The sequence below is a fragment of the Musa acuminata genome, chromosome BXJ1-11 (genome assembly GCF_036884655.1).
Source record: "Musa acuminata AAA Group cultivar baxijiao chromosome BXJ1-11, Cavendish_Baxijiao_AAA, whole genome shotgun sequence".
NCBI classification, from domain to species: Eukaryota; Viridiplantae; Streptophyta; class Magnoliopsida; order Zingiberales; family Musaceae; genus Musa; species Musa acuminata.
Window position 1 is genome coordinate 761,993 of NC_088337.1, and position 20,253 is coordinate 782,245.

A 20,253-nucleotide genomic window follows, 5' to 3' on the forward strand; every position below is an offset into this window, starting at 1 on the left:
GAGGATAACTTAAGGTCCACTTTTCTCATTATATGAATCCTTAGAATCCCATACCAAAATATGATTATCTAAACCCTTAGAATCTCATACCAAAATATAGATTTTTTAGGTCAACTTTTTTTTCAAAAATGATAAATATATTAAATTATCACATATGGATTTGTGTAAACCATTAAAAGCCAGGAAAGTTATATGGGAAATGAATTCTCTCACTAAAGAAAAATAACTTATGAATCCTAACATTTCTAATAGCTTTTCTAATGAATCATATGGAGCGATAAGTTATCCTGAAAATTTTATATAGCAATGGAATGAGCATATAGAGCTCAGCAAGTGACAACATATCCACACGATTTTATCCTTTCGAAACATGTAAACTCTAAAATGTGCCTCTGAGGGCAAGGGAGACTCGGGAGACTTTTGAGCCGGTTCTTATACTCCTCAACTAATGTAAAACTAAATGACCTTATCAGTGCTCCCTCCCAGAAGATAGCCAAAGGCTCTATAGCCGAGGTGCATAGCTCAAGATTTGCTCGACCAAGGTGCAGGTCTTGAGCCCTTCTTCTAGCGCTAATCTAATAAGGGATTGGTACGACTCGTAGGCTCATAAAGAATTGTTCGCTTTAGACGATGGGCGTACTCGTATGATTTTGTACTTTCGAAACATGTGAGCTTCAAAAGGCGCATCTTAGAATAAGGAAGACTTGACGAACTTATGAATCCTTGATTTTCATACTCCTCAATGAACGTCAGACTAAATGTTCTTATTAAGAGAAATATAAAATAAGATACTAATATTTATAAGAACAAATATATTGGCCAATGCCTTGCTAAACCGAAGCTTAGCCCCTCCAAGTGTGGGTTAGATTTAGCCCAACACCGTTTGTGATAGAAGTTAAGAATATGAACGACGACGACGACAACAACAACATGGTCTAATATTCTACACTTAGCTTCATCCCAGTCTATAGCTATCAAAATCCAAAAAAGAGCAACACCAGATGTGAATCATGGGAAATTTTTTCACAAGAAAATTGGGTCTCCTTCCAACAGCTTGTTTGGTGTTGACAAATCCCCCACCCAAGTCTTCCCTAATCGATACATTTGTCCACGGAAGGAAGAATCACATTCGAGCCTTTTTGTCTCGGTCACCATCATATTTGTCTACACCGAATGGACAACATCTTCTTCCATGCAATCATGTCCACGGGAAGTGGAGTGCAGAGAGAACCTGATTCCACTAAAGCTATATTTCGTCAAGGATGGATCCCATGCTTTTTGCATGGAAAGAATAGAATAGGATAGGATAGAGATGTATGTGTGAATACGTTAGTATTCCACACCACAACAACAAGTCTCCTCCGTGGTGGATGTCTGTGGATCTGAAGACCCAAACAAAGCAGTTCGTTCTTTGAAATGGGTGACAGCATTGAAAGAAATTACTTGAAATGGGTTCATCTCCGGTTTTGAAGTGTTTAGATGATGGCGTGGTGGACCAGCCGCCGTCTCCCATGAGGCCATATCGAAGGTTCCCCGGTCTTCGCTTGGGGGGTGCCAATAGATCGATTCAAGCTGTCGATTCGAAACAAGTTTGAATTCGAGAAGGGGATGGAAGTATTTGAAGTTTGAAATCTTTACATTTTCCGTCCTGTAAAAATATGCAGCTTTTTTTCTCACAAGAATAATTTTCATCGTCTTCCTCTTCCAATACTACTCGTAAAGGGAACAAATATAGATAATATTTCGTTTTGTTTTATCTTAGATCTTTCTTATCTTTATATTTTTAGCTGGTCAAACCAGAGTAGTCAACTCCATCCGATTATATTATGTATATATATATATATATATAACCTATGTTAGATTAATATGAAAAGCTTTTACATCTATATTTATTTGATGAGTTTAATAGGAATAGTGTTTGTGAGTTGGAGAGGACATTATACGACAAGATTGAAGAACTCTGACACCCACGACAAGATCCGAGAGAAATCTAATAACTGCTTGAATTCCCTGTCATCAACCTCTCGGGCTCTGTCGCTGGTCCACCCTGTTCTCGTCTTCTTTGCCATCTCTCCTCTTGAGGCACTGCCCCACCCATCTTTTCGTCCAAGAAAAATGTCTTCTTTACTCCCCTCCCTTGGCTTTCTCTGCTACCTTCTTTCCTTCCCACCGAGAAAAAGAAGAAAGCAAGCCCTCCCACGCTTGATTCCTTTTCCCTTCATCCTCTTCTCCGAGAGCGCCCCGGCCCAGAGAGGTCTTCCCCTTGCTGCAATGGGCTCAGCTTCACCCCGCAGCCATGGCCTTCTCTTCTCCCTCCTCCTCCTCCTCTCCTTCGTCGTCCACCAGAGGTCAGTGCGTGGGAGTGATGAGCTGAGAGCTCTCATGGAGTTGAAGGTCTCTTTGGACCCGGAGAACAGGCTCCTCACCTCGTGGACCAGCGAGGGGGAGCCCTGCCGAGGTGACTTCGAGGGGGTGGCCTGCGACGAGAGCGGGAAGGTGGCCAACATCTCTCTCCAGGGGAGGGGGCTCTCGGGCTCCATCGCTCCGGTGCTGGCGGAGCTCGAGGGCCTCACGGGGCTCTACCTTCATTTCAACAAGATCTCCGGGGTGATTCCGAGAGAGATCGGGAACCTGTCTCGGCTGAGTGATCTCTATCTCAACGTCAATAACCTCTCAGGCAGCATCCCGAAGGAGATTGGCAACATGGGTGGCCTCCAAGGTGAGTCCAATGTAGCAAACCGACTGCAGTGCAGTAGGGATTTGTAGAACCTTACGATCCTTGTGGAGCTCTCTTACATGTCTGATGCCACCTTTCTTCCTCCCATTTCCTTCAGTCCTCCAGCTTTCTAATAACAAGCTGTCTGGGAGCGTACCCCCCAAGCTGGCGCTTCTGAAGAATCTCAACATGCTCGCCCTGCAATCAAATCACCTAAATGGAGCAATACCTGCGACCTTGGGAGATTTAACCGAGTTGACATGGTTGGATGTGAGCTTCAACCAGCTTTTCGGTTCAATACCCGTCAAGCTATCTCAGCTTCCTCAGCTGACAGTATTAGATGTTCAAAGCAACTTGCTTTCCGGCAACGTGCCTTCAGGTAATATATCTTCCCACGATCCCCTTCTAATTTCGATTCTTGTGTACCTCCTCCCTCAACTCGCATATGAACTAAGATCGCACTTGTTATGTCTCAAGAACTCAAGAAATTGGGCGGAAACTTCAAATATGGGAACAACACTGATCTGTGTGGAACTGGATTCACCGATCTGAGGGCTTGCACTTCTGCTGACCTCCTCAATGCGAGCAGACCTGAACCATTTAGCGCCGGCCTGGCACCTCAGGACATTCCACAATCTGTTAATATCTCTGCAGATTGCAGTGCAACCCACTGCTCCAGCTCTTCCAAGTCCACCAACGTAGTGATCGTCGTCGCGACCACCATAGTTGTCTTTGGAGTTATGGTTTGTGGACTAATGGCCTTCCTCTGGTTCCGGCTCCGGAAGCAAAAGATCGGTGGTCTGTTTGAGGTCTCAAACGGTCTGCTTAGCGCTGATCCGACCAAGTTCTCCTATCGAGCTGCTTCTCCACTGATTAGCCTCGAGTACTCCAGCCACTGGGATCCTATGACCGATGAGAGGAGCGGCGGCATTAATGGGCTCTCTCAGGAGGTGTCTCAGATCTACAGGTTCAATCTGGAGGAGGTGGAGTGCGCGACTCAGTACTTTTCGGAGGTCAACTTGCTCGGGAAGAAGAGTAGCTTTGCAGCCACATACAAGGGGATACTGCGAGATGGAACCCAGATCGCAGTCAAGAGAATCAACAAGACCAGTTGCAAGTCGGAGGAAGCTGAGTTCCTGAAGGGGCTGAGGACACTGACGTTGCTGAGGCATGAGAATCTTGTTGGATTGAGGGGCTTCTGCTACTCGAGAGCGAGAGGGGAATGCTTCCTTATTTATGATTTCGTTGCTAATGGGAGCCTGTCGGAGTATCTGGATGTGAAGGGAGATGGGATTCACAAGGTTCTCGACTGGCCTATGAGAGTCTCTATCATCAAAGGCATTGCCAAAGGTATAATCTTTTTTACATATATCCTATCGATAAATGATGTTGATGATCTTGTATCAAGGAATGAACACAACTGGACGTCGTTGGATTCTTGCAACAGGCATCGAGTATTTGCACGGCGACAGAGCAAACAAGCCATCTCTGCTCCACCAAAACTTATCGGCAGCCAAGGTTCTCATCGACCATCAATTCAACCCTTTGCTCTCTGGCTCTGGCCTGCACAAGTTACTGGCAGACGACGTGGTGTTCTCGTCCCTCAAAACAAGTGCTGCCATGGGTTACATGGCTCCCGAGTACGCCACCGTCGGCCGGTTCTCGGAGAAGAGTGATGTGTATGCCTTCGGGGTCATCGTGTTCCAAATCCTCACCGGCAACACGAGGACGTCTCACTTGAGACCGGAAGCTGAGTCTGGTAAACTCGAAGACCTCATCGATGAGAACCTCCAGGGCAACTACTCTAAGCCGGAGGCAGCTACATTAGTAGGCATTGCATTGCTCTGCACTAGCGAGGTCCCGAGTCAAAGGCCCACGATGGAGGCAGTGCTTCAAGAGATGAGCAGCGGCAGCAACTGCTGTTGCAGACAGATCTAAGAACTAGTTGTGTTCATGTTGCTTCTCATTTGAGTACATACTTCCTTGATCTTGTAACATGATTTATCGGTACCTGACTTGAGTTTTAGCTGAGGGTAAAAGTTATGGTCCTCTCATGGCTCCTGAGAGAATCTGATAAGACCAAGTTTGTATTCATCTAATCGCCACAAGTATTATGATTCTCTTCTTTGTGGATGAATCCATGCAGAAAGAGCCAACAAGTTTGGGCAACCCGTGAGTCGAATATGACGCCGCTTGTGGCCAGTGTTTCTCAGGGTAAAATTGCTCTCTATGACAAGCTTGTCGAAACCAAGTTAATTATCCCAACACATCCCAGATATATATATATATATATATATATATATATATATATATGTAAATAATACTAAGAACACATAAGAATTCATGATCAAGGAACAAAAAGAGAAAAAAAAGGTAAAAAGACAATAAAATATGCATGCATTGCAAAAAAGCAGCAGTAGCAAAAAAAATAACAACAACAACAACAAATAAATAGTTTCATGTCCTATTTTGAACCATTTGCATGGGAGCTTATGTTTTTGTGTTCTTGTTAGAAATTTCCAGGAAGGAATTCCTGGTGGATCATCACCCAATTTTGTCTGTGCACATCAGTTCAGATTCATTCTTAAGGTGGTAAGGTGGTAAGTTTGGTTCTACTTAGCAAGGAAAACAATAACTTATGGCAGATGATAAGAAGAATTTGGCCCTGGTATTTTCCTTTGCACTTGATTCCTCCACTATGGATGCATGCAGGAATGTGGATTGAGTACCAGAAATCTAAATTCATTGCTCCATTTTGCACAAGTCCACCATATCTTTTTCCACTTTAAGCTTCAAAAGGCTTGAGTTGCTACATCTCCCCCATGCTTCTATGTTGAATGAAGTCAGAAGAAACTGATGTCATAAGTTTTAGAATTTTTAGGATCTTTAAAATCTTCAGAATTTTGTTAACAATATGTTGGAGTTATTTTTAAAACTTATTTTTTGAAAAAAAAAAAAACTATATTTTGATGATTATATGTGAGAAGATGTGCCCTTTGGACAATACTCTTTTACTGTAAAAGGATACATTTTTAGACTCTGTAAATAATAGATCCTATTCATGTGAATCAGAAATACTCTTTTCTCTTCTATCATCTTTCTAGTTATATTTTATTTTAGTTTTATTATTTGGTTCATTTGAAAAGGCTAGTAAAGTTGACAATACTCACAAAAGAAATAATATCGGTTGAATCCTGAGAATCTCAATCATTCTTCTCGAGATTTTACTTTCACACAACAATTATACATCTCCAAATTCTTTCTAAACTTCATCTTTTTTATTTGTTATTTTTTTAACACTTAATAGTTTGTTAATTAAAATTTGTATACTCTATTTTTTACCTAATAATTTTAAAATAAAAAATTCGATAGATTTTGACTAGGAGATTGGTGAACATTCCATATGATTAAGATTGGTTTTGTTATCATATTTCCCTCTACTATCTCATATACTAAAAATTTTAAATTTTATGTAATCAATTTATATTTATTGTTTAATTATATCGGGAGTGACAGTCATTATGTTACGTTGCTAGCATAGTTTTACATTTTTGTAAATAATACATTTTTGACCTATTTCTATCTCGTTAATATTAGGAATAAGATGACCTTAGTTTTGACGTACGGACTCATCTAGCTATCTATGTCACTTAAGTCGAGGACAGAGGAGCCTATGTAGCCTCCTTCTCCCTGTGGCAAGTGGTAGGAAAACGATTTTTTACCTTTTACCAATCATAATTTTGGGATAGACTGTACGCTCAGGAGTATTAACCCTTAATGGCGAAGCCCATCTCCCTCTTTTTCGGTTGCATGTTTATAGGGAGAATTAATCCTCGATGATAAGGACCATCTTTCTCTTTTCTGGTCACCTAGCATAAGCAACAGTTGTTTGCTTATACTGCATACTTTAACCTAAACAAACGACACTCTCGCACTCGTCTTTCACTAACAGCGTATCACAGTGAAATGTATCAATCAGTCGTCGATATAAAAGAGCCTTTGAAGGACCACAGATTGAGGGGAGGAGCTATCAGCCTCCCACCATCGACCGTCCAAGTATAAAAGTCGGCTCCCATAATATGACAGGGGATAGAAAAATAAAAATATTATTCATATTCCACCACTAACTTTATCATTTGAAGAGCCCTTGATACTGATCTCTCATGCATCAAATGATTATTGATCAAGGAAATTATTGATTAAGGAAATACATGAAATAGCCGATAAAGAAGAATCATTATTGATCAAGGCAATGATTCTCTTTACTTTCATGCTTTTCCTAACAAGGTGAAAATTCTTGATGCCTAGACCTTCAACCTCTTCTGGAGATGTGATGCAATCCAAACTAAATAGCTTAAACTTCTTATAATTATCATTATCATTTCTAAAAAATTTCTAAAAGATCATCTTAATCTTTTTAGAAATCTTAAAACTCATGAACATGTAGATTAAGATAACATTAACCATAGAATTGATCAGAATATCTTGTCGGCTTGGAATATAAGAGTTAGCCAAGTGACATAAGTACTCAAGTAATTAAGAGACTAGTTACCCTCTTTGATCCAAAAGAAATTATAGATCTTTGATTTTATATATATATATATATATATATATATATATATATATATATATATATATGGGTGACAAATCTGAATCACTTAAACCTGGGCAAAGGGGTGATAAATTTATGAAAAGTGATAGATCATTATAGAAGGAAGGAAAGGATTTATTGGACATTAACGAAGAGATAGAGCAGTAGGACACCTTGTGCTAAGTAAGGTTCGGTTGTCTTCAGCTTGTCTCTCAGTTTGCACATATTGCGGCCTCAGCTCAAAACATCGGCACACAGTTTTCACAAGTAAAATATGAGCGGATGGACGTTGATGACACATCTGATCCACGTAGCCATTCCATTCTTTCACTTCATCTTCCATCCCACGCGGATTCTTCCTGTTCCAAGGCGGCGACCCCCCGCGCGCGCACCATTCCCACTTACCGTTTCCGATGGTCCGATGAGTTGACCCACTCCTCTCGTCTTCTGTTCCTTTCCGACCGCAAGTTTCTTCCACCCCAAGGATGAGTACGGCCACGCTACATGTGGTCTCCACCTTCGTACCTTCACATGCGACTCGTTGCCCTTATCCCGTCTTGAATGCCAGCTCTTGGCCACTTCCCCGGTGCACCGCCTTCCTCGCACCCATCAGAAGTCAACTGTCCTCGTGAGCAGCCATTAAGTTAAGACCCTTTCTTCGTCGTCTAAACAACACACAACTTGCTCAGATTTCCACCAAATCCATGTTTATAGATGCACAAGTCAATCTTAGCGAAGCCTCCTTAATAATTCTTCTTCTAAGATCTGGCTTAACTGAGATGGATTATGTTAAGCCAGATGTGCCCGGATCTCAGTTTGAGGAGGAGCTATAAGTTCCAAGCTGCAGTTTCGGTTGTTTACAGCAGCACACGAAGCTGACAAAAAAAAGGCCCAGTTTGTCCGCGTCTGCTGCTGTAATCCAAATCGCGACTTGTTGCCGGATTGTGCCAAAGTCAACCTTCCGCAACTATATCGTCGTCTATTATAAAGGCTGGAATCTTCCTTCGACGCTATTAAAAACCCATTCATAGCTCCACTTTGGTCAATAGCCTACTCTTTTCTTCAACGAGCCCAGAAGAAACGGAGGGGAAGAGATGAAGCTGGTTTGGTGCCCGGAGAACGCCGCCAAGGCCTACATCGACGCCGTGAAGGCCCTCGCCGATCGGGACCTGGAGGAGACCAACGTTGCCGAGTTGGTCGCTGCCATGGCCGGAGGTTGGAGGGCTCAGCTCATCGTGGAAGCATGGTCTCGCGACGCCGGCGCCGCCACCGGCGTCGGGCTGCGAGCTGCCGCTAGGCACGCGCGAGGTCGACACGTGTGTGTCGTCCCTGACGAGCAGTCGGCGGCGGCATACGTGGAGGCGATGCGGCGTGCGGGAGCTGCGGCGGTGGCGGGGTCGGTGGTGGTGGGGGAGGCAGAGGAGGCCATGCGGGAGCTGGAGGGGGTGGACCTTATGGTGGTGGACTGCCGGCGCAGGGACGCGGGGAGGGTGTTGAGGGAGGTACGGCCGGGGCCGAGGGGGATGGTGGTGGTGCGCAAGGGAGCGGACAGGCGGCGGGGCGGGGCTGCCGCGGTGTTCGGCTCGGGGACGAGGGTGGTGCGGTCGACGTACCTGCCGATAGGCAGCGGCGTGGAGGTGCTGCATGTCGGCGTCGGGAAGGGGCCGAGCTTGGGCGGCGACCGACCACGGTGGGTCAGGCACTTCGATCATTACACCAAGGAGGAGCATGTGTTCCGGAGGAGGCGGTGACGAGTCGATCATCGTTGGCCGCTTTACCTCCACTTTACTCTCTTTCATTCTACACTGTAAAACGAAGACCTGTAAAATTTCCTTCGATGTCAATTAGTAGTTTTGAACTGTTCGTTTCAGTCACCTGTCATTCGATCGAAACCCTGTGAAGTCGCATTCACTGGTGAGAACAAGAAACTCGATGGATTCGTTGCAAACAGTAAAGTGGGCGATAGAAACACAAGACACACACACCATTTCCAGAACAAGTGAGAAGACAAACCAATTTTGGATGCGGCAACCAAAGACGTAGCACATCTTTATTCTTTAGATTTCTGTCGTAATAATGATCATTCAGTCAAGATATTTGTCATAAATATCATGTATCACTATCATTCGCTTAGCGTACGGTGAACAGCTTCCTCGTACGAAGTTGTCCTCAGCCGAAACGTCTCGTCGGACGACTCTTCCGATTCAACTCGGTCGTTTCGTCTCACCGTACGTAACGTCTCGGTGCGCTTCACCTAACTCCATCACACTTGGATTCAGGCTGCTTCGTGTTCTTACCCTCGTTTTCCTTCTCCGTCCTTTCCGGCCTTTCCATTACGTGATCAAACGCCGTATAAAGTCAACAGTAGCATCATTGTGCCTCTGCAGAGATGGTTTAGGTGGACACATCGTATATGTTGTTATTCCTCTGCATCATATTTCGTCTCCCCACACGCAACTGGTTGTGTTCTTCCTTCCGCCTCTTGCCAGGTTACCATGTAAAACCAGGACGCTCGACAGGCACATCTGAACCCATCGAGCAATCCGTGCGTGATAAAGTCTCGGTACGTTTGGAGGTGTGTGTATTCCAAAGAGGACAGCGAAAGGGACCATTAGCGACTGGTTTTTCTCACGACACACACACCGTATCTAATCAATGGGAGTTTGAACAGCTATGGAACGAAAGAATGAATGAATGATGAAAGTTGGGAAAACGGAGGATTTGAAACTCGATGTATCTGTTGATTAATCGACTCCAACGGAGGCTTGGCGTCGCTCGATTGGGGCCTTATGGAAGCCTACTTAATCTACTTTGTCGGGCTCGGGTTGGGTTGGGTTGGGTTGGCCAATCCGTCAGGTTGCGGCTCAATATATCCTTAACATACTAAAAGTAAATATGTTACTCTTTATTACATCTGACCAATTAGTATTTCGATATGATGACCCTCGTGATTGTTTGAGATTCCTATTTATAATTTTATTTTAAAAAAAATTAATATCTCAAAGCTATCATTTCATAAATGGGCGTAAACATTATTTTCTTCTCTTCCTCTTTTTCATCATACTCATCAAAGGATAATATCGAAGAGACAACAAGTGCATGTTGATGGGCAACGAAAGACAATAGAGAATGCTAGAAGCGTTGATAGTGGTAGAATGTGTATGCGATGATTATAATTAAACAGGCAAGGAAGGGGATAAAAAGATAAAAAAAGATAAAATTAGAATTAGATAGACTATAAATAATAAAATATTATTTTTTAAAATAATTATTAAGAATAAAAAAATATAAAAAAAAGGGACTCTAAATAGTAAGCTTAAAAATGCCTTTTCATAAATACCAATTTTGCTCTCACAAAATTTTAATGAATCAATTTGGACTAATGAACCGATTAGTCCAAAACCATCCTTTTTTTTTTTTACCACCATATTTTTCTTCACAACCTCCTCCTCCTCCTCTAACTTTTCCGCCTTTTCTTCCATTTCCACCTCTATCTCTCCTTTCATGTGACGCTTAAGAATTAACTAAAATACATTTGTTCGTAGAATCTATCTAAAAAGTTTTAAATTTTGATAATAAATTATCCTAATTTTTTTTCTAAAAATATTATTAATGATGTTAGAATGATGTCATAGTAGATTAATGAAAGTTTAAAATGGTTTGATTGAAGTTGATATAGTTGCACTCGAAAATAAACTAAGATACACTCATATAATATATAAAAAAATAAAATTTAATAATTAATAAATTTAAGATGGTTTAATTAAGATTAACCTATTACACTCGAAAATAAGCTGAGACACACTTGTTTACAAAATCCATCATATTTAAGATTCAAAATTAAGTATATTTCATTTAATTTTCTCATAATTTTCTTTAAGTTTATCTAAAATACATTAGACTCGTATATCCTCACCCGTATACCATTTTTTATAATACTCAATTCATATATTTTTTTTTTATTTTTGAAAGATTTTATAAGAATTATAATTTAAATTTTAGAAACATGTTTTAAGAGGAAAAGAAGATGAATGAGGTTAGGGGGAAGTAAAAAGTGATGATATATATATATATATATATAATATATATATGTATAGTCTAAGTAAAAAACAAAGACACCCTCAAGTAAATATAATATGATTAATTCGATAAAAATTAATAAGAAATAATTAATGAATATAAGATTTGAATCCAACATCTTACAATATATTATTGATATTTTTATTAATATTTAAAAATATATCAGATAAGATTTTGATATAAAAAAAAAAATTAATTTTATCAGAAGTTGATCTGAAGGATCAAAAGATCCACCTATTACTCTACATGTGTTGTAATCTTCCACCACCTAAAAAACAAAATAATCGAACCATAGCAAATAAGATCTAAAATCTTATAAACAACTTCACATTAGAGCAGGAAAACCATAAAATAAAAATAAAATAAAAAGGTTCGGTGACATTGTTGGTATATCCCCATGCACAAAATTATTCTCTGCCCCTCACATCATGATCTCCTGCTGCTAACCCATCGAGGAGGCTTTTCGGAACTTCTTTCCGCCACTCATTCGCTGTTACAGCTGTTGTAGGCGCAGAGCACCGTGCACTTGACCACCCCACCGCCGCCGGCGTTGTACACGTGGAACCCCGGTGCCACCATCATCCGCACGTTCGCCGGGGTCAGCCGCCGGACCCGGTCAGCCGCGACGTCCTCCATGAACCGGCAGTCGAACCGCGCCCCCTGGTCCGCCCTCAGCACTGGCAGCGCCGGGTGAACGGACCGCGCCATGAGCCGCACCACCCATGCCCCCTTCGCCGCCTCGAAGAAGGCCTGTAGCAGCCCCTCCGGCCACGCCCGGTCCCACCCCACCACCCCCACCACCTCGCTCATCTTCCGGTCGCAGAACCGACTCAGCCCCTCACTGTAGTGCCGCGTTCCCTTGCAGAGCACCTCGTCCCATCCCAGCCCCCGGACCGCCTCGTACCCCGCCCGGCTCGCCTCGCACCGGGCCGCCGGGTCGATCAGCCTCGCCTCCTCTTCGTCGTCCTCCTCGAACCCGGCGTAGAATGCCTGGCTCAGTAGCGCCTCCATGTGGAACAGCAAGCCGCCGGGGTTCCTCCGCCATTGGACGGCGGCCCAGGGGTCGTCGTGCTGGATCAACGCCGTCAACCGGTCGGAGGACCGCGACCCGGGTGGGCCGAGTCGGACATGCGCGATGAGAGAGCGGGCGAGCTGGCGGACGGCAGCGCGTGCGTCGGCGATGGCTACGTGGAAGGCCTCCGTCGGGAAGGGAGCCGTGGAGGGGCCGAGAGCAGGGCCAGGTTGGATGGAAGCCCGGAGGTCGCGGCAATGAGATTCGAGGCGGTCGATCTTGCGCTCCAGCTCGGTGAGGGAATACTCGAGGCGAGAAGCCTCGAGGAGGGCTTCGTCGCGTTTCCGCGTGGCGTGGAGGAGCTTCCTGGACAGTTCCGCCGCCACGAGACGCCACTGGTCTTCACGGACAGCGGAGGCCGCCGAGGCGGTTGATGCGACGCCGGCAGCAGCGGTGGGGCTCCGGCGGGTGACAGATAGGAACAATGAGCGAAGGAGGCCGCCGGGGCCAGGGGAAGAAGAGCCCGCGGGGGAATGCTTGTGTCCGGCGGCGTTGTCGAGGGGGACAACGGAGATGAGCTTGTCGCGGGAGGTGGGGCGGCACTTGTCGCAGGAGACGTACACGGCCTCGCCATCGTCCTGGCCTCTGGTCCGGGATGGCCGCCGCGTGGTGAGAGCTGGTGGGGTGGTCACCGTCGACGAACCTACGATGGAGGGGTGGAGTGGAGTGGGCTTGTGCACGTAAGCACTAAATCTCACTCCCGCGGCTTCCTCCTGCTGCTCTTCTTTCTGGTGTTCCACGATCTGTCAACAAGCAAAGAATTCATGCAAGCGTGTGAAGTTTCTAAAGGCGAGCCAATTGAAGGACGGAGGAATAGTAAAGAGAGTGCTTACAGGCATGAAAGCCGGAGAGCGAGGAGGCGGAGGGGCGAGGGAAGAAGAGGAAGGTGATGAGAGAGGAGAGAGCATATCTGAGACGGGCTAAATCACCTTTTGGATGCTTCCTTCTCCTCTTCTTGCGAGGGAGTACCGCCTTAAATGCTGTGTGTAAACTTCGCTTTCATGCAATAAATACGCTGCAGTCTTCGTTGCCTTGTGTCGCAAAGCACCGAGCACAGCCGAATTGCTTGCCCTCTTCTATTCTATCTCATTCGTTTTGCTCTCCCATTGTTCTTCACCTTCAGTTAAGAGTCACGGAGAAATCCATCACCGAAGCTTGGTCAGTCATCAGCATTTTAGTGCAGAACAGTGCCATGTTTCATGGACTTTGGATATCGCAAGAACACACGAAGGAAGCATCATGGGACTCACCATGGCCGTAGACAAACGTAAATGTTATATTAGAATCAACAATTAATGAATGATACCAGCGGAGATGATCGATATCATGACAGTATGACCTTCCGGTAAGAGCTAAACAATCAAGTGAAGTAACATTACGAAGGCTGGTGTTTGCGGGAAGGTAATGGGGAGGTCACGGAAGGCTATCTTAGCGCCACTAAACTACAGTGTTCTGTTCCTGTGGGATCGGCAGCAGCTGACCGTGCTGGGCGTGCATGTGAACCACATCAATGTCTTGGCGTTTAACATTGGATTCATGTATCTTCTTCTTCTTCTTCATCGTCTTCTCTCGCTGCAGGTCTTCTGAGTTTCCACTGTTAGCTGCATTTATATTTGCTGTTGTCAGTATGTCGCAGAAGCTGACAATGGTCTCGGCGGTGACTGCTGCCGTCGATTCCAGGCTGCTATTGGTCTTGGAAGGGCTCTTATGCTTACTCACATATTGAAAGAATTAATGAACAAAATAATACGGTGTTTCCCTATCATAATGATTTTAATTAGGTGACTAGCATTCCTAAAGGCTTAAGCTCTTAAGATTAATTTATAAGCCTTCACATCTTCCCTCTCATTTCCAAATTGGTGTTGGTTTAGACTTCATAGTTTTGGATGATTAACAATCCTTAAAACTCAAATCTCTCCCAAAAGAGAATATCCCCTCTGGCACAAATGCAAGACTAAGACCACACAGACATACCTGAAGAGAGAGAGAGAGAGAGAGCTTATAATAAGCTTTAACACCGAACAACTTTGTTTGTCCATCATACTTGTTCGATCAAAATGACCTTTTTACAGCAGAGGAGAAAGGATGGTGAGACCTCTTTTGGATTGCACAACATTGCATAATATTCCACCGACAAGTCATAGCCCATGATGTGCATAGATAGATCAAAGAAGAAAACAAGCATATGCACCTTTCCTGGACTTGAGACTCCATACACTTGGAACAGGGCAGTACTCTCTCAGATAATAGAGACAAGCAATTCACTATCAAACGCTGGGAGGAAGAAGAAAGAAAGAAAGAATTTTTTGCATAGCAACTTGGTCTACAACTATGTTCTATATTTTTTTCTCTTCTTCCTGAAACCTCTTTTATTTTTTTTTATCAAGGATACAACAGCGATATACATAACAGAAGCTACAAATCAACAATATTTTCGAAAGCACAACAACGTATCTGGCCTTTCCGATGACACAAAATGAACCATCTGCACGATGATAGAATAGAATGAGGTCCCGGCACCATGAGTGTAATAAGATAATCCCATCCTGCTCTCTATATTTGCTTGTTATGCTACAGTGAAACATGATGGTTCATCGACATATTTCAATCATGATCACATGACGCACAATCGTGATTGATCAACCCAGCCTGTATGCCGATGTTAACACCAAATGCGTCAACCGTCATTCTAGCTTGTCCTGCACGCTAGGCTACAGTGAAGAGATAGGACAAATGCGACCGACACGAGTTCATAAATCATGTGATTGGCACCAATTTGGTTACATCGTAGATGCTTCTAATCAGCATGTGCTTCCACCAAAGATATAGAGGACCTCACTAATTTTTCCTTCAATCTTCCCTGCTTCTTCTCAGAGTGACACTGTGCCTATGCTACTTGACTTTAAGTTTGTCTTCCACAATATTCAAGTTTTGGAATGTTTCACTGCAGGACTCGAATGGTCATCTGACTTCCTCTTCTTTGTTTCACCGACCAGTTTTTTCACATATGCTATGTATCCATCCACATTGAATTTTCTTTTGCAGCCTGCATAATTCATGTAACGTATTTTTCCAAAGACTGGTCTCTCCTTCCAGCCCTGAGAGCAGGAGATATCAAGCAAACTCCATTAAAACCCAAGTTCAAGCACCAGGAAATTTTATAATAAAAATTTACTCAAACATATAACTCAATCTTGTCAGGAGGAAATGAGACAAGTGGATTCTAAGAGTCCTACTAAGTGAACTTAATGAAAGATGTTATCAGTATGCAAACCTGATCATGGACTCCGCATATGGACCACATGCAACCAACATAGCCATTCGGATCTCTACCATCTAGCTCATACTGCAAATACTATTGTCGTTAATGATGGAGCCAGAAAAAATAAAAGACCAAGGCAAATGGAATTTGAAGAAAAATAACAAGTAGCAATAACAGAGAAACAATCTTTACATATTAATAACATAATGTGGATATTTCCTGAAGGACGCTATATGACTGTTGAAAACATGCAGTTCCTTCCGAACATTTGACCACAGTCAGACACAAGTAGCTTTTCTTCTAACCAATGAGTCCTACTTCACAAGTTGTTGAATATCATTAACAGTGTAGATGTTGAACACCGGCATTATCAGATTGCAATGAAACTTGGGAGATGGATTTGAAGGAGCATTTGGATATGTGTCAATGGGGATTTTCTAATTACTCTATCGTAACATTCAACAAAAAATTATATGCTCAGATGTTAAATATTCTCACAAGCTAGATCGAGTTTCGTTTCTGTTTATTCTGATAAGCAGACAAAGGGCGATTGTTTGATTATTAAAAAAAAAAAAAACATCAATATATGAGGTTCCTAACAATGCATATAAAAGGAGTGTATTTAGTGCAAGAGGGATCCTGGAAGATCAATATATGCAACCTACCTCTATGCATGTCTGATGCTTAGATATTCTGGTGCTCTTATGGTCAAGGAGAAGAAACCAGATATCACAGTGAAAAGAATTCCATGATGTCAAAAAAACCAATACCTTGTCATTTAAATAAATTGCTATTGAAAGTGCTTCTTCTGGTCCATTTGTCCATTCAAGGATTTTCTTGGCCCAATACATCCTGTTGATCAAAAACATATTAGCACTATGGAACACATACCTGTGAGAGAATATCCAGTGTCTTCTCATAGCAACAAAGAGGTTGATAGAAAGAGACAAAGAGGTTAATATGGGAGTCATAAGATTAACACTCATTCAAAAATTAGTGTCATAAAGGTGCTTCTGAGCATGAGATAGATTAGTTAATTGCTGTACCAGAATACCACATTATTGTATCTCAAAAACAACTAAGCTGAATTGAGAATTTACTTCTATTTCACACATGATCTTTAACCTAGAATGTATATAGTGTAGTGTGAAAAAGGATCTAAAATACGAGTTTGGCAAGCACGGATGAACAGAATAATAAATATCAGAATGGCAAAGCAAAATCCTCAGCCTTTTACCGCATGAACCCATGCATTTTTCCATGGTAAACCATCTCGAGTTGCGAGGCATTCCAGAGCTGAAATAAGAGAGAAACCAATATTTAGCTCTAAATCAATTTCTTAGTTAATTAAAAGTTTGGACTAATTATTCACAAGAGATAATTGATTATGTCAACCTACAGGATCAGCAGTTTCTGCTTTCTCCAGCTGCTCCTTCCTGAAAAACAAAAAGTCAAGCAACTCAGCATGCAAAAGCAAAGCGGTAGACTAAGTTTCTCAACACATGAAAAGCCTTTAAGCCACAACGAGTAAAGATAAGCAAATCTAAGAAAAGTGGTGAATTAACTTACGTATAAATATGTTCTCGTTTATCTGCAGCGTGATCCATCAAGGTCTTGCAAGCCCATTCCCATGCACCTTGCAATGAATCATAATGAGGCTGGTAATAGCAAAAATTATCTGCTAGCTCCCTCCTCACAATCAACTCCTCCAAGAATGCATCAACCGACTACACAGCATGTTTGCAGCAGCCACATCAACAACTATTCTTCCATTAGTTACCCACAAACATGCACGTCTTCCACAAATTGCACCAAACAGATTAACAAAATAATCTCCAAAGCATGGTTTTGTGAAAGAAAGAATCAGATAATCAAACATTTGGTTCCCAGTTTTCTTGATCTGCCTGATCTGCTTAATTTAAACCTACAAGGCATTCTATGAAATTAAGCAGTTATATGCTCAAAAGAATTCTTTACAAAAGAATGACCTTCAGGGCTTTGGTGGGCTAATTACAGATTGCCCCCTGTAGTTAGTTGTTTTTAGCGTTCCGGTCCTTATACTTTAAAAAGTTATATTGGCATCCATGTTGCTATGAAAATAAAACAATTAGGTCAATTTACCATAACGATATCAGTTTTATCTATGGAAACATGAAAATAAAGGGTGAAAAAATAATTTTACTGTTCGGTGGTAGACGAAATTGATGATGGATGGTAGCGCCGTTGGCGACGGACCCCTCTCCCTTTGCATCTGCGTTGGCGTTGACATAGATGCCGAGTGACCGCCGCCCTCGGATCCATGCTACCTTGACAAGCTTGCGCTGTATTTGACCACCTCCTTGGCGAGTGGTCACTACTGTTGGACGAGACCATCAGAGTGGTTGAACATGGTGTAGAGCTTGTTGAGGGAGCATGGATCGGAGTGCGGTAGTCGCTTGGAATCTACGTCAACACCAACGCAGATGTAAAGGGGGAGGGGTCCGCCACCATGCCACCGGCGCCGCCATCCTGTCATGGACAAAGTTGTAAATAGAGTGTTTGAGTGGCTCGTGTATATCTATCTCTTTCGGTTTTGTTCATGCTTTGTACAGCACAGAGAGGCCTGACCATTGGCTTGGCAGGCCCCATTTTAGTTAGTTTTAGTGGTCGTTTTAGGCTTGTAAATGAAGATTGTATCATGTGGGCACTTGTGGACATTTTGATCTGTAGTGGATCATCTTGGATCCTTTATTGTACGACTGTTCAAAGATTGCGAAGTCTATAGTTATAATTTGTATTGACTACAAAGTGTTTGCTGAAATTGTTGCTGGTGGATCTCGAGTAAAACGTTTTCTCTAACCCGTTTTCTCTTTTGTAGGTCATAAGGGACCATAGGAGATTTCAGAGAGACTAATCTTTGCAGACGGAGATATAGGGGTGCCGCACGACTTAGGCAAAACCAGCTAAGTTCGTGATAATATGCAATTAGCACCATCCACCGAACATTAAAATTATTTTTTTATCTTTTATTTTCATGCTTCTGTCGATAATACTGATATTGTTAGTATAAATGAACCTAATTTTTTATTTTCGTAACTACAGGGATGCCAATATAACTTTTTAAAGTACAAAGACGAAAATATGTAATTAGCTCGTACTTTGGTAGAGAATGTTAGAAAGAATAATAAGGGCAGGCACACCTGACGATAAGATTTTCTGAACTTCCAAGCCTCTAGAGCACATCGCTGAGCCGAGATTTGCCCAAAGTGCAGGTAAGGGGAGAGCCCCGACAACGCCCTCGACTTCACCGGATCGTTCCGATCACTGTCGTAGTGCTTCAACCTCTTTGTCAAGAACCCATCTTTGCGCCCCATCAGCGCCTCCATCGCTGCCTCCTCCCCTGGTTCGCACCACCCGATTTCTGGCACTTCCCCTGCCTCCCTGATTAATCGGAAGAAACCAGCAATGCCAACAAACTCGTACCAAGATTCGAATTTTACGGCGCTTTCTTAAACCTTTCTGTGGTTCGTCGAATTACCTGAGGGCTTCGTTGATGAGCTCGTCCCAGTCGATCTCCGGTGGCGCTTCCCCGGTCCACGGTACGGCGGACGGCGGGAGCTGGGGGAATTCGACAAGGTACTCCGTGAGGAGGCGGTGGATCTTAGGGCGAATGGTCTTGGCACCGTATTCGAGCTTGTCGGAGGCGACCCAGACGGGGACAACGTTATGGGCGTCGACCTCGTGGACGGCGACGGCGGCGGGGAGGCGCTCGCAGAGCGCGTCCTTCCAGGCGCGGACGGGCCGGAGGGGGGAGAAATCGGCAACGAGGGCGGAGGCACCGAGGCGGCTCAGGAAGCCGGGGAGGGCGTCGGGGGCGTCGCCGCGGAGGAGGAAGAAAGGCAGGCCGAGGGCAGCGAGGCGCCCGCGGAGGTGGCGGAGGCCGCGGAGCATGAAGCCAAGCTGGCGAGCGTGGGCGCCGAGGAAGCGGTGAGAGAGGCAGAAGGCGACAGCGAGTGGAGCATCGGATCGGGCAGCGAGAGCGGCCGCGTGGATGAGGGCCCAGTTGTTGGTGGCCCGCTGGTCGCGGAACATCCAGTACACGACCGGGCCGGAGGGGGAGGGCGAGCCGGGCTTGAGGACCCGGACCCGATCCGGGTGGAAGGGGGCGGGTGTGGCGGTGGGTGCGACGATGGCCGGTGCCATTTGCTAGTGCAAACCGGGAGCGCAACGACCAAGATAGAAGAAGAAGACGACGCAGCGGAAGTGAAGAGACGAGCGTGAAGAAGGGTAGGCGCAGCATTTTTGTGTGGCGGAGAAGAGGACACGTACCACGGGAAGCTAGCGAGTGGAGGACGTGGGAGTGGAAGTTGGACGTGCTCCGTGGCGGTGGTTTCTGCCTTAAACTCCGATCACCCTATGATGATGCTCATATCACTATATATAGACTGTTGATTAGGTGACTAAAAGGACACATTTTAATGTCTATTTTAAATCTTAGTGATACTCCATTATGATTAATATCCATCAATTAGTCATAATATAATTTCATTAAA

General features: G+C 43.9%; 4 protein-coding genes across 5 annotated transcripts; 2 read left to right on the plus strand and 2 right to left on the minus strand.

Moving 5' to 3' along the window:
* The first annotated feature begins 2,092 nt into the window (after positions 1–2,092).
* LOC135596733 (LRR receptor-like serine/threonine-protein kinase GSO2) lies at positions 2,093–4,885 on the plus strand. The gene is made up of 4 exons (XM_065088834.1): positions 2,093–2,719; positions 2,835–3,095; positions 3,194–4,066; positions 4,164–4,885. Exons 1-4 carry the CDS (start codon positions 2,116–2,118, stop codon positions 4,652–4,654), a joined length of 2,229 nt encoding a protein of 742 aa, XP_064944906.1. The 5' UTR covers positions 2,093–2,115; the 3' UTR covers positions 4,655–4,885.
* Positions 4,886–8,017: 3,132 nt separating this feature from the next.
* On the plus strand, positions 8,018–9,151 carry LOC135596734 (uncharacterized). Its single transcript, XM_065088835.1, has one exon. It carries the CDS (start codon positions 8,402–8,404, stop codon positions 9,056–9,058), a length of 657 nt encoding a protein of 218 aa, XP_064944907.1. The 5' UTR covers positions 8,018–8,401; the 3' UTR covers positions 9,059–9,151.
* Positions 9,152–11,461: 2,310 nt separating this feature from the next.
* LOC135596735 (IRK-interacting protein-like) lies at positions 11,462–13,471 on the minus strand. Its single transcript, XM_065088836.1, has 2 exons — positions 13,293–13,471; positions 11,462–13,202 (listed from the first exon to the last, which is right to left on the minus strand). The coding sequence occupies exons 1-2, from the start codon at positions 13,365–13,367 to the stop codon at positions 11,871–11,873; spliced, it is 1,407 nt and encodes a 468-aa protein (XP_064944908.1). The 5' UTR covers positions 13,368–13,471; the 3' UTR covers positions 11,462–11,870.
* A 1,269-nt stretch (positions 13,472–14,740) lies between these two features.
* On the minus strand, positions 14,741–20,036 carry LOC103970096 (deoxyribodipyrimidine photo-lyase). Of its 2 annotated transcripts, none has more exons than XM_009383735.3 (8): positions 19,239–20,033; positions 18,901–19,141; positions 17,291–17,448; positions 17,121–17,157; positions 16,959–17,017; positions 16,492–16,573; positions 15,734–15,805; positions 14,741–15,557 (listed from the first exon to the last, which is right to left on the minus strand). In XM_009383735.3, exons 1-8 carry the CDS (start codon positions 19,901–19,903, stop codon positions 15,384–15,386), a joined length of 1,488 nt encoding a protein of 495 aa, XP_009382010.2. In that variant the 5' UTR covers positions 19,904–20,033; the 3' UTR covers positions 14,741–15,383. The 2 variants fall into 2 exon arrangements, 1 of the variants encoding a protein (XP_009382010.2); XR_670628.3 differs by having other exon boundaries at positions 15,389–15,557; positions 17,117–17,157; positions 19,239–20,036.
* Between the last annotated feature and the right edge of the window lie 217 nt (positions 20,037–20,253).